This window comes from Nuphar pumila, chromosome 3, assembly GCF_984573655.1.
Source record: "Nuphar pumila chromosome 3, dmNupPumi1.hap1.1, whole genome shotgun sequence".
NCBI lineage: Eukaryota > Viridiplantae > Streptophyta > Magnoliopsida > Nymphaeales > Nymphaeaceae > Nuphar > Nuphar pumila.
This window is the reverse complement of record NC_143251.1, coordinates 127,605,863-127,619,857: the sequence shown is the minus strand read 5'-3', so window position 1 is coordinate 127,619,857 and position 13,995 is coordinate 127,605,863. Positions and strand designations below refer to the sequence as shown.

Below are 13,995 nucleotides of genomic sequence, written 5' to 3'. Positions count from 1 at the left end.
TGCAAATCAATATGCAAATCAACATGCAAAACACAATACGGGACGTTGGCCCGTTACAATATTTAACAGTACAATTAATTTAGAAAGCCAATAATTTTAAAATGGATTTTGCAATACATAAAACAAACCTTGGAGCAACACATGCTCCTGACCCACATGGCCTACAGTGGTTCACATCTAACCACTGATGCATCTTATACAAAAATCCTCGGTGAACATGTAACCACATAATTATCCAAACATGTCCACAAATGCATATTCATTTACACAATACAAATGTACATATAAAATCATTTACATATGCATATGAATACATGCTTGCAACATACATTTTGCTTTCATGATGCATATCATCCAAACATGCACATGATCATGTTGATGCAACATTAAACTAACTTCAAGTTTCACGTGTTAATGATATGCACATCTATGCCAACATGGTATTCAATTTCATAAGCATACATAACCAATAAACATCTTTACCAATTCGAGCATCCTCAGGTTACAAAACATAATTACCAAGCCAAAGCTATGCTGCCTCCATACACAGGACATCATTAACATACTATTAGCAGCATGTCTCTCATGCATAAACATGTAACCAAATAGTGCTGGACAGCGGGCAATGCTGCACAAAAATGTGCAACACTGGTCTGCTTCACAGCAGCCCCCATAATTCATAAATACACCACAATTAACATCATAATAGGTCAAATGGCAGCAATAAGAACAAATTGATATTCAGCCTAATCATGACAGCATACAGAAATTTTTTCTGACATGATGCTAACATAGATAAAAATTGAAATTTCAAGGTTGTTTTGATGTCAGCCCATATGGCAGCATCAAACAACTTCATAGCAGTCATCTCATAGACAAACCGAGCATGATCGGCTTGCTCATGACCCTCACAGGGGTCGGTTATGAGCTCGGCAATAAACAACTGGTCATAAACAATAGTCCCAACTGATGACAGTCAGCTGGGCTAAAAAAATTGATAACAGCCCCAGCTGATAACAGTCGGCTGAGCTAAAATATTTGATAACAGCCCCAGCTGATGACAATCGGCTGGGCTATTAAAAAAAATATATATCCACCAATAAAGGGAGTTAGAAACATATGCGGCACTCTATCATAAGTGTTATCTTTTATATTGTTGACATAAAAAAAAGACACAAAATCCAATTCTTTCTCAATTTGTAAACTAACAAAAGTAAGTAAGAAAATAGTTGTCGCACTGATGCTGGATTTGAGCATCTTCAGCAATACGTTTCTGTACAGGTTGAGCAGTAATTTTTTTTTGCAAAGAAACATTTCTGGATCAGCTCACAAATTTTCAAGATATAAAATATTCAATTGCTACTTGTCTTGTCCACCTTTTACTGGACATATAATTATTTAGTTGCAGTATGTTTTATCCATCTTTTCTGTTTGGCATATACAGAAACCACAGCTGCATCACCCTGCCATATTCCTTCAAACAATAACCACAAACAGGTTGTAGGTGCATAGGTTACGTTTAAATCTCGTAAAGCCTTGTCCGAATCCCCACTCATATATATATATATATATATATATATATATATATATATATATATATATATATATATATATATATATATATATATATATATATATATATATATATATATATATATATATATATATATATATATATATATATATATATATAACCCTGCGGTAGACATGGTTTGGGTCAAATCTGACCCCAAACCGTGGCTGCAATCTAGGGAACTGACTCTTATATATATAGGCCATTAATATCAGAAAAATTAAAGATATGAGCATGAGAAAAGGGCTGTTTTGAGGACAGTTTTAAGCACAGTCTGATGGTAGTTTAAAATCGGCAGATCTAGACCAGATCTGTGCATCTATGGTAATCGGCAGATCTGTCCATAGATGCAGTCAACAGGTATGTCCGGATCTGTCCACATGTTTTGTCAGACAGATCTGTCCAGATCTGCCCACATGTACACGTGGCAGATCAGAAACTTACGAATATATACTGCATCCATTTGTTATGCTTGAATATATATATATATATATATATATATATATATATATATATATATATATATATATATGTATATACTTTTGTTGTGCATATATAAAAAAAATCATCATGCATATCAAATCTGTACATGAAAACAAAATCTCTACATGTTCGATGCATAGGGAAAACCATCCTTCATAAATGCAAATCTGCACATCTATATATATATATATATATATATATATATACTCATAAAAAATCAGATTTCTTTTTTTTTCCACCAAAAACATCACATAAGCTTAACTTAGGTTGTTTCTCCCCGTTCGAATCAATAGAGGAACCCGTACCTTTGTTTAAAAATGAAAAAAGACCGGAAATAATGTCAGATGATCGGAATAGAAGGAAGCCCTCTTCCTTCTTTCCTCTCCCCCTCTTTCTCTCTTTCTTTTTATCTTTCTTGCTCTCATCTTTTTTTTGAGCTTTTTATAGAGATGGATTCCTTTAGAGGGTGACACCCCTCTAGAGTCCAATTTTTGGGTTGAGGATAGAGTTATACAAGGATAGAACTCTATTTCTCCCTCTTTCTTTAACTACTTTTATCTTGTATTTTTATTTATTTTTATTTAATTATCTTATCTACATTTGGGTCCTTCTAGAGGGTGACACCCCCTCTAGAATCCCTTTTTAATGGGCAATTGTCATATCCAAAATAAATTTTTAGAATTAATAAAACTTTAAATTTATTGGAATTGGATTTTGGATTTGGATGCAGATCCAACTTCATATCCATATCCAATGCCCATATGGATCTCAGTTTGGACCAGATTCTAATTAATATGGGTCTTGGACTAAGTCCATATCCATATTAACTCAGACCATACGAATTGGATCCGATCCGATCCAATCCAGAATTGGTCACATCGAAGTGGGCTTTTTTTTGAAAAAATATGATTTTCGGGCCAACCGTAGCCTAAATTTAGAAAAATAAAATATCGATGTTTTCAGAATTTCGAGGCGCATCTAATGATATATTAAATTTTGCCTCCAAATTTTGCTTGAATTTAACCAAAATTTTGCTTGAATTTTGCTCGATTTTAAAGGTCAAAAATAAAAGTTTTACCAAATCTTAATTGGCTCGTTTAGGTCTCGTCAATGGGTCTTGGGCCACGCCCAAACTCAATTGACCCCACCTAAAATCGAAGATTTCTATCGACTTTACGAAACACTTAGCCAAATTTTATACAACAACAACAACAACTACGCCTTCATCCCAAAACAATTAGGGTCGGCGATATGAACCAAAAAAGAAAATCATTCTGGGTCTTCCAAATTTTATGAAGTCTCAAAATTTAATATTATAGAAAAACACACAATATTACAGTTAGAGAGCTCCCAACAACTATATAGTCTAATGACCATAGCCCATACAATAAAAATAAATAACAAAAAGGAAAAATAAAAAAAATCAAATCTGCCCATAATGGGCAAGGCCTATTACAACCTTTATGGAGAAGAATAAACTTTGTAGATTCAAATTCCAGCCTTAGACCGTTAATGAATTGATAAAAGTGCTCCGCATCCCTTTGTCTTTGGCGAAGTTCTATGTCTTCAGGACAGTGCCACTTTGGCTCCAGAAGAACCAATTCTTCTCAAAGTTCAGATAGGTCAGTATAGTATTCTCTAATGGTTTTATCCCCTTGAACCATAGTCTGAACTCTTTCGCTTGTATATTGCATACATGTGCAATATCTTTAAGAGAATACATTCTCTTAAGATAATCCCAAGCCTTGTTGGCGTGATCAAATTTAGCAAAGCTTGAACATTTTTTTACATCGACACTATTAATAAGCCAAGACACGATGTTTACATGTCTCATTCTCCACTATTTTTACTTTTTCTCATAAGTGGTTATAGCCTTAGATTTCTCATTTTCGGTTAGAGGAAGCTCTTTCTCACCTTAGTGATTTTTCTACCTTAGTGAGAACTAGCTTGGGTTTCGGATTAGATCCATCTACTAGTTCTCACAATCCCTTTCCCCAAATAATATGCTTCATGATAGAAGCCCATGTTACACAATTGAAATCATTGAGTTTTATGTGTTTAATGGAGACATTATTATTGTCATCCATTTTAACAAGAGTTAAGAGAAGAGGAAAAGAGAAAGATAAAGAGAGAAGAAAGAAGAGAGAAAAGATAATGGCAGGAGCACTCCACCAAAGAATCTTACAATCACTTAAACGCTTGCAAGATCACCAACACTTTTGAGGAAGATACTTCAAATGAGCTTCAACACTTCCAAGCTCTGATACCTTGTAATGAAACAAGAAGACTTCAATTAGGAACCAAAGGTTCTCCAATCTTCAACTAAAATATTCTCTCAAGGAACACACTTACAACAATCAGAAAGAGAACCACAAAGTGTTCCAAAGGATCACTCTCACAAACCTCACAAAGGGAATACACAATAGTAATCTTATAATTTATTTAACAAAGAGAGTATGCCAAAAGGCTTACAAAACAAAGGGGAGAACACCCCTATTTATATACAAGGGAGAGAAGTGAGGGCTTAAAAGAGAGAGAGAGAGAGAAATTATAACTAGAGAGGGAACAAGGCTCCCAACCTATGTCACAGGGATTCGACTAGCAGGGTGCTGCACACGCGTCGACGCGACGCAATGCGGGTGTGGCACTGGGTGCGGTCAACACACTCAGAGTCATTTTGGTCCAATTTTCAGACTTAAAAAAAAATTGCCAAGAATTTTTTTTGCCCTATATGTCACAGGGATTCTCCAACTAGGTGCCGCACTCGCACCCGATGCGGTCAACCTGACCCTGGGTGCAGTCAACACACCCAGGGTCATTTATGTCCAACTTTTGGACTATATATATATATATATATATATATATATATATATATATATATAATTTTTTATATTTTTGCCGCAACCCCGCACCCAGGTTTTTTGAAAGTGCCGCACCCCCGCACCCACACCCATGTGACATAGCTCCCAACGGATAAAATATCTAGCCGTTGAGTTTGACTATGCCCAACGGCTAGAATTTCTAGCCGTTGGGAGCAATCAAACTGAGTTTGATTTCTCCTTATGTTACATATATTATTTATATGTTTAAATAAATATATATGTAATATATATTATATATATACAAGTTTATATATATGTATACATGTATGTATATATACTACCATATATATATGTATAAATCTACGTACATTTTAACAGAGCCAACATGTTCATTACTGGATTTTGAACAGTTGAAGGACATGGCTGAAAGGCTGCCTGTAGGACCTGCAAAGAACAAGAAATTAACTGTGCCTAGTTTAAGCACCAGTAATGGAAGCCCTACTCCATCTGATACTTCCATTATGCAAGTTGAAGAACTGAGCAGCCTAACAGCTAGCTGTAATGCTGATCCAAATGGCAATAGTGCAAGTAGGCGGCCAGTTGCTGATGGTCAATCTCATAGTAGCATCAGGAGTGTGAATCACAGTAGATCGAGCAATGCAGAAGCTGCCTTGAGGAACGGTAGCAAATCAACTGAAAGCCATGAACATGGAGAACAGGATGAGCAAGATGAGCCAGGGGTATACATCACTCTCACTTCGTTGCCTGGGGGTGGTAGGGATCTCAAACGAGTTCGCTTCAGGTACATCTGGAATCATTAACTATCTTTGTCGGAGTTAAACTGTAGGTTATTTGATTGAGAAACATACATTAATGCAAAATTGATTAAAAAACATACCTTAATGCAAAATGTGAATGCAGTCGGAAGCGATTCAGTGAGAGGCAAGCTGAACAATGGTGGGCTGAGAACCGGGAAAGGGTATACGAACAGTACAATGTGCGTATGGTAGATAAGTCAGGCATTGGTGTTGGCCATGTTGATGCTTCTCATTGACATTGTTGTAATCTGGGTGGTTTATTTGAATTGAAGCCTCCGGTGTGGTTGCTCAAGCTTCTTGTTGGATATGCTGCTCCCATCTTCTAAACAAGGGGCAGCGCACAGAGAGAAGAGAGAGAGAGAGAGAGAGAGAGAGAGAGAGAGAGAGAGAGAGAGAGAGAGAGAGAGGATTTCATTTTCCAGGAGTAGATTAAATAGTGGGGCTGGTCTAGGCTGTAAATTTTTAGCAGGGGCTGGATTATTCAGTGTTGCAGCCATGTAATTGATGAGCAATTGTGTCCTATGGTAATGTGTGTTCTATTCTGCTCTCTTTCTCTCATTGGTTGATCCATCTTATTTGGTTGTATACAAGAAATCTCTATATTTTTGTTGCACTAAATCTAGCCTTTTTGGTGATTCAGGAGTGGGATTGGCATCACAATTTTGTTGTTGGTTTGCCCACATACATCCATGTACAGGTACGTTTTATCTATTTTCCTAAGGGTATTTGCAGTTTTTTCTGCATATAATTGTTTTCGCCATCGTATATTCTTCTTAAGATAATCAGTCCTAGTTGATGACTGCATTCTTCAGTTAATTGTAAACTGTATAGAAACTTTATTTCCTTTCAAGTTTCTAGTTTGATAATCTCTCCCAGATGTAACAATCTTGAACTGTATCATTCCATTCTTCTTTGGGGCAATTTTTAATATATGTATGCATTTGTGAAAAATTATTGGCTAGTGTGCAATTTATTGGTATGAAACATGTTTTTGGATAATTTGACTGCAATGTGTTTGAAGGCTTTCAATAGAATAAAAAGCAATGGTTTATAATAAACTAAAATTACACAAAAAACAAAACTAGTTAATGATCTTAATGATCCATTCTGAACGTGTATACAGCTCAAATTGAGCAGATGAAATTTTCACCTGTGATATATATATATATATATATATATATAAGAACTAAACATATTAGGCCCTCTTTTCTCGTTCATCCCCGTTAGGCCCCATAGTTTGAAGTGTTTTATAATAGATCTGAACTGTTAGATGTGTTTAACATGCTCAATTTAGTGAGAATCAATTGTTGGATCATATTTTTCGATGAAAAATGTATTCTTATGAGCCAGGGAAAATTGATGCCTTCATAGCCATTGATTTTGGATCACCAGAAAAACCTGTATACAGGTCAGATCCCGGTGATCCAAAAGCCTGTTCTCACTAAACAAAACCTTTAGATCACATCTATAGTGTTAATTGTGAGAAAAATACCAAAAACTAGGATTTTTGAAGGGGCCTAACGGGGCAGAACTAGCGCATACTCTCTCTCTTTATATATATATATATATATATATATATGTGTGTGTGTGTGTGTGTGTGTGTGTGTGTGTGTGGTGGTGGTTCTGTACCATGATACAGAATCTCTCTCTCTCATTGGTTGATTCATCTTATTTGGTTGTATACAAGAAATCTCTATATTTTTGTTGCACTAAATATAGCCTTTTTAGTGATTCAGGGATGGGATTGGCATCTCAATTCTGTTTTTGGTTGCCCACGTACTTCCATGTGCAGGAACGTTTTATCTATTTTTTGTATTTGCATTTTTTTCTGCATATAATTGTTTTCACCATAGTATATAAATTATTGGCTAGTATGCAATTTATTGGTATGAAACATGTTTTGGATAATTTGACTGCAATGTGTGAGAAGGCTTTCAATAGAATAAAAAAAAATGGTTTATAATAAACTAAAATTACACAGAAAACAAAACTTTTTTTATGTTGAAACAACTCAATGCAAAGTGCTTTTCTTAGTTAATGATCTTAACGATCCATTCTGAACATGTATACAGGTCAAATTGAGCAGATGAAATTTTCACCTGTGATTGATATATATATATATATATATATATATATATATATATATATATATATATATATATATATATATATATATATATATATAGCTCAAATGCGCTCCTTAGGCCCCTTTTCTCGTTAGTCCCCTTCAAAAATGGTAGTTTTTAGTATTTTTTTTCTTACATCTAACACCATATGTAACGCCCCAAAAATCCAGGACTTGTAACTTTTTAGAATAGTTTAGAAAGCTTTGAAATCATACAATAATCAGAGTTTAAATAATACTTCAGCGGAACATGATATTTTTAAAACCACAAGTCAATGGACCTTGAGCGCATTACAACGTAAACTTTCCTTTTGTCAAATCCCGCACAACCATTGAAATCAAATGGTTTAGAAACGGAGTTTCAATAATTGAGAATTCGTTTGTTGAAACCAAGAAGAAGCTTACTAAAACAGTTTTATTAACTCACGGTTTAATAAAAGAGAAATTTTGAAACACACTTTATACCAATTTTACCAACATGTCCTCAGGAGCGAAACGTCAGGGAAAGAGCTCTATCTTGACCTCATCACGCCATCGTGCCATCGCAGACTGTATTACCTATCCAAAACCTGCCCATAAAATGGGTCAATTTCGCTAAAAACTGGTAGGTGCACAGACATGACAATATTGAACATAATTAAGCAGAATAATTTAATATGTCAAGTAGACAGACAATTATATAGCAATTTAATTTCAACAGATTCACAGAGCAACTATCATGAACACAATGTTAAAATTATTACAAGCATTTTACTGGCACAAGTAGGCTAACTATTACAAGCAAAGCACTGCACAAGAAAGTTAACTAGCAAAATACAATGCTTCATCAACCACACACATAATTCCATAAGTATTGAACCTGTTGTACCCTATAACTTTCATACGTGCATAACTGAACACATTGCGATCAAATTTAACTTATGTTTCGATATTAACTAGCCAAGCGGGTACACACAAGGCACGACTCTAGAAACAGCCTAGACTGATCTGGGGGTTTATTATGCTATGTATTTTATGATAACCCGGATAGCTGACTGAGTCCGCACCTAAGGGGACGGTCGGTGACCAAGAGAGAAATCCCCAAAGCAGCATAAACAATGGATGCATCCCAAACATGGAGAGCTACCACCTAGGATAATTATGGTAGTCCCATTCCCCTAACTCCGATGACTGGGAAAGTCGAGTCTTTTGCTCGTAACTGCCATTAATGGTTTGTCCATCGAAGTTTTGTACCTTCATGTCCTCTCTCCTGACAGGAGTCGGCGATTCGAATGAGTACATCAGGGGTAGTTAACTGAAGACCCATTCTACATACTCTGGTCTTTCGACCAACTCGAGTATCTTGCCGGTGAAGGCGAAAACATCACTTATTTAGGTGATCTCAGCATTTTGTTATTTACACTCATCGAGGTTGCCACAACCTACTCATCCAATCATCGCAACGTAAGAAGATGTACTTTTCAAAAAGTACGATCGTACTTGTCAAAAGTACGACTACGATGAAAGGGAAATGGTTCCACAAAAGAAACCCCAACAAATATTATCTGCAAAAGAATTAATACAACACATTCTGGCAAGATAAGTCTTGAATTCACTTCAACAACATTTTTCATATTTCATGATTCAAGGTCATCTCGGATCTCTCGTCCGATCAACAAAGTACTTAACATGTTGCGCATGTCTAAAAGTACGCTATACTGAACCAGGGAGGTGTGTGGGCTTCTCAAAAGGAACACCCAACACACAACTTCATAACGATCCAAAGAATATAGGAGTGCTCATTTGGCACGATTCATCCTTAGAAGCCATAATGCCACATTAAGTCATTCACGCAAGGCACAACGCTATCAATCTTACATCCAAAATTTATCTTAGTATCGACATGTGAAACTAGATTGATAAATAAAGAATGGGTCCTTCAACAGAACCACACTCATTCATATGCTCATGCCCCTGATCGGGGTTATTCGAATTGGGTCGCAACTCGAATCAAGGTTATAAAATATTTCTCCCAAGTGTGCGGACTTGGGAGGACTCAAATGCAACTTCGAAATCCTGCGAGGATTAAAACTTAACTTTGCAAAAGTTGTGTCATTTGAAGAGCACTGGGTTCGCAGGAGGAAACCCTCTTTTAAAGAACTGTAATGCACAAGTACAACTTCTAGTGTTTTGAAAACAAGTGAAAACAGGATCGGCACAATACTACATTTATGTAGGTACATATTTACCATAAGTGTCAACATATGCAGGTTATAACATGACGACAAACAACTCTCGGCTTGCAATGCCGCACATCGCACGAAAAACACATAAGTAACACACGAGGTACCAAAACCATACCTTGACCACTTAGATAGGCAAACACATAAGGTTATAAGTAATACACGAGACACGAAGTCATACCTCACTCAAAGGAAATGTGCAAGCAAACAAGGGCGTATGTATTTTAAGAAATACGAAACCACACCTTAAATTCATAAACAACTACACAAAATAATAATCGAAGAATGAAATTGAACCTCAACCCATGAGCATGCAAAACAAGAAAATACGCATTTCAGAAGCCATATACTCTAAGCATGTCTAGCATGGGCATCTTAATTATTTCAACTTAAATAGGTTCATTTATTGCCCTTTGTGCGACTTTACCCTACCTTGGGATGTCGTGCAGCTGCGTACGCCTACGCGAGAGGATAATACGAGGGTTGAGCCGTGGAGCACGATCGGGACCTGTTGCGTAAATATGCAAGTGTTAAATATTCAATTTTGCTAATATAATTAATGGTGCGACGAGGACATGGGTAGGTTTAGGCGACAGGAACGAGCCACTGCCGAAAACAGCAAGGTGGCAGAGAAAGAGCCATTGTCAAACATAGCGAGGCGGCAGGGGGCGAGCCCCTGCAGACAACACTGAAGCGGCAGGGGTCGCACCCCTGCCGACAACAGCGAAGTGGCAGGGGGCTAGCCCCTGCCGACAGCAACGAATCGGCAGGGGGCTAGCCCCTACCGACAGCACCAAAGCGGCAGGGGTCGCACCCCTGCCGACGGCAGCGAAGCGGCAGGGGGCTAGCCCCTGTCGGCAGCACTGAAGCGGCAGGGGTCGCACCCCTGCCGACGGCAGCGAAGCGGCAGGGGGCTAGCCCCTGCCGACAGCAACGAATCGGCAGGGGTCGCTCCCCTGCCGACAACACTGAAACGACAGGGGGTCGCACCCCTGCCGACGACAACGAATCGGCAGGGGGGTAGCCCCTGCCGACAGCAACGAATCGGCAGGGGTCGCTCCCCTGTCGACAACACTGAAACGGCAGGGGGTCGCACCCCTGCCAATGACAACGAATCGGCAGGGGTCGCTCCCCTGCCGACAACACTGAAACGACAGGGGGTCGCACCCCTGCCGACGACAGCGAATCGGCAGGGGGCTAGCCCCTGCCGACAGCAACGAATCGGCAGGGGTTGCTCCCCTGCCGACAACACTGAAACGACAGGGGGTCGCACCCCTGCCGACGACAGCGAATCGATAGGGGTTGCTCCCCCGCCGACAACACTGAAATGGCAAGGGGTCGCACCCCTGTCGACGACAGCGAATCGGCAGGGGCCGAGCCCCTGCCGTCCGGCGAAAGGATGATGGCAAGGGGACAAACCCCTGCCGAAGAGAGAGAGAGAGAGAGAGAGAGAGAGAGAGAGAGAGAGAGAGAGAGATCGGGGCGAGGGGGTGTCGCAGGGGCCATTGGCCCCCTGCCGGCACTCCGACGAACCCCCAAAAGAGAGAAGGGGACGACAGGGGCCCTGTAGGCCCCCTGTCGGGTCTCCAATGGGCACAGGGGAGGTGGGAGGCGCGACACGGGTCGTGCGCCGCCTGTCGGCCTCCCGGCGAGGTGACAGAGAAGGGGGTGAGAGGGAGAAGAGGGAGGAGATGACGTACCTGGGAAGAGGTGGCCGGCGTCGGCGCGGGGCGCAGCGACGGTAGCGGTGGCGAGCACAAAGAAGGAGGAGGCGGGGTCGTCGCGAGGGGATCGAGGGCGGCGCTGGTGGCGTGCGCAGGGAAGGAGGAGGCGGCACAGGGGGGCAAAGGGTTGTGTGCCTTTCCCCGCCCCCCTGCAGTGCTTTTAAAAGCCTCAGGGGGGGCGACGAATGGGGAAACCCCGATGGGTTTCCCTAAATCTTCCGAAAACGAAGGTGGAAGGGGGGGGGGGGGCGCTCGGGAAGAGGATTTGAAATCCTCTTCCTGAGTCGGGTTATTAAAACCCTAATGAAGAGGGGTCCGGGAAGAGGAGGTCGGGTCGGGTCTGGACCCGACCTGGCCCGGGTCTGGACCCGACCTGGCCCGGGTCCAATTTTTTTTCTTTTTTTTTTAAAGCGGGTTTTACACCATAGATGTTATCTATAGGTTTTGTTTAGTGGGAACCGACTTTTGGATTCTTCGGAATCTGACCTGTATACAGGTTTTTCCAGTGATAAAAAAATTAATGGTTATAAGGGTATCAAATTTTCCTGGCTCATAAAAATACATTTTTTTGTCGAAAAAACATGATCCAAGAGTCGATTCCTACTAAAAAAGCATGATAAACACATCTAATGGTTCAGATCTATCATAAAACACTTCAAATTATGGGGCCTAACGAGACCTAACAAAAAAAGATGGCCTAATATGTTCAGTTCTCATATATATATATGTGTGTGTGTGTGTGTGTGTGTGTGTTGGTTCTATACCATGATACCATACGGTGGTACTCAGTTGTGTTAGATCTAGCCACCAAATGGTAAATCTAACCATACACATGTTTAGCACAATTATTTAATATGTTAAAAGGATTTATCATGTTTAATACACCATAAGATTCTATTTTTTGAGATGGTGAAAACCAATGACTCATAATTCATTAAAATATGAGTGGTTTAAAAATGGTATAAAACATCACAGTTGAGTCAACTTTAACGCATGAAAATAATAAATAGAATATGCTAAACATGATCCAATGGTTAGATTTTGCTTTTGGAGCTTAGATCTATGTAAATCAATTGTGTACCACCATAGAAGCACGGATATATATATATATATATATATATATATATATATATATATATATAGAGAGAGAGAGAGAGAGAGAGAGAGAGAAAGAGAGAGAAATGGGTACGTGCTAAATGAAATGTGCTAACTAGGTTTTTCTGCTCTTCTGGTGTTTTTTTGCAGTTCCGACCCATAAATGTGTTGGGCATGGTCGATTTACAAGGAATCCACACTTGGATCATATGTTTTCGATGAAAAATATGATATTTGGAGCCTCAAAAATATACAAAGATTTTGGACTGTTGATTTTTGGAATGTTATAGAAACCCATGTGTCGGAATAGAGCATTTTCAGAGCTGATCCCTATAAAATCAAGTACATAGATCACATTTGTACAGTCAGAATTTAAAAATAAATCGAAAAAACCTTGAAAAACTCATTTAACATATTTCATTTATCACGTACTCATTATATATATATATATATATCCTAATGAAACATGCTATTATATTTTCATTTTTTTTTTCGAAATTCTGACCATACAAATGTGGTCTATATGCTTGTTTTTATATCAGTTCTTGGAGCATTTGATTCTAATGCATGGATGGGTTTTATAATGTTTCAAAAATCAACAGCATACAATTTTCATAAATTCTTGAGGCTCCAAGTACCATTTTTTTCCATCCAAAATGTATAATCCAAGTGTCGATTTTTACTAAATCAATCATGCTGAACGCATCTATGGGATTGAAACTGCAAAAAAAACATGGGAAATTCAAAAACATGTTTCATTTATCGCTGTGCCATCATTGTATCATATATATGAGAATGGGGATTGTGCTGCTCTTTTTTTTTTGTTAGGTCACATTAGGACCCTTCAAAAATCATAGTTTTAGGTGTTTTATGCTAGAACTGAACCGTTAGATATGTTTTACATTATTTATTCAATAGAAAATATGTTTTTTATTAAGCATCCTTATGCTCATATTGCATTTTGAAGAGGTAAAAAAATCAATGTTTGATATTTTACTAAACTTTGATGATAACGTATTTTTATCTTTACATCAAATAAATTCGAGACAAAGCTTGCTTCTTAATAAATAAGCAATGATAAACACATCTAGCAGTTCAAATATAGCATAAAACACCTAAAACTATGATTTTTG

The 13,995-nt window shown here is 38.6% G+C and overlaps 1 protein-coding gene across 1 annotated transcript in view; it reads left to right on the top strand.

The window, feature by feature from the left end:
* Window positions 1-13,995, top strand: part of LOC149843707 (PH, RCC1 and FYVE domains-containing protein 1-like) — an 89,447-nt gene that overhangs the window by 73,513 nt on the left and 1,939 nt on the right. The window contains exons 9-11 of the mRNA XM_090000034.1: window positions 5,289-5,680; window positions 5,800-6,220; window positions 6,337-6,393. Coding sequence (XP_089856160.1) covers window positions 5,289-5,680; window positions 5,800-5,932 — 525 coding nt within the window. The 3' untranslated portion in view covers window positions 5,933-6,220; window positions 6,337-6,393. The remainder of the gene's footprint in view (window positions 1-5,288; window positions 5,681-5,799; window positions 6,221-6,336; window positions 6,394-13,995) is intronic.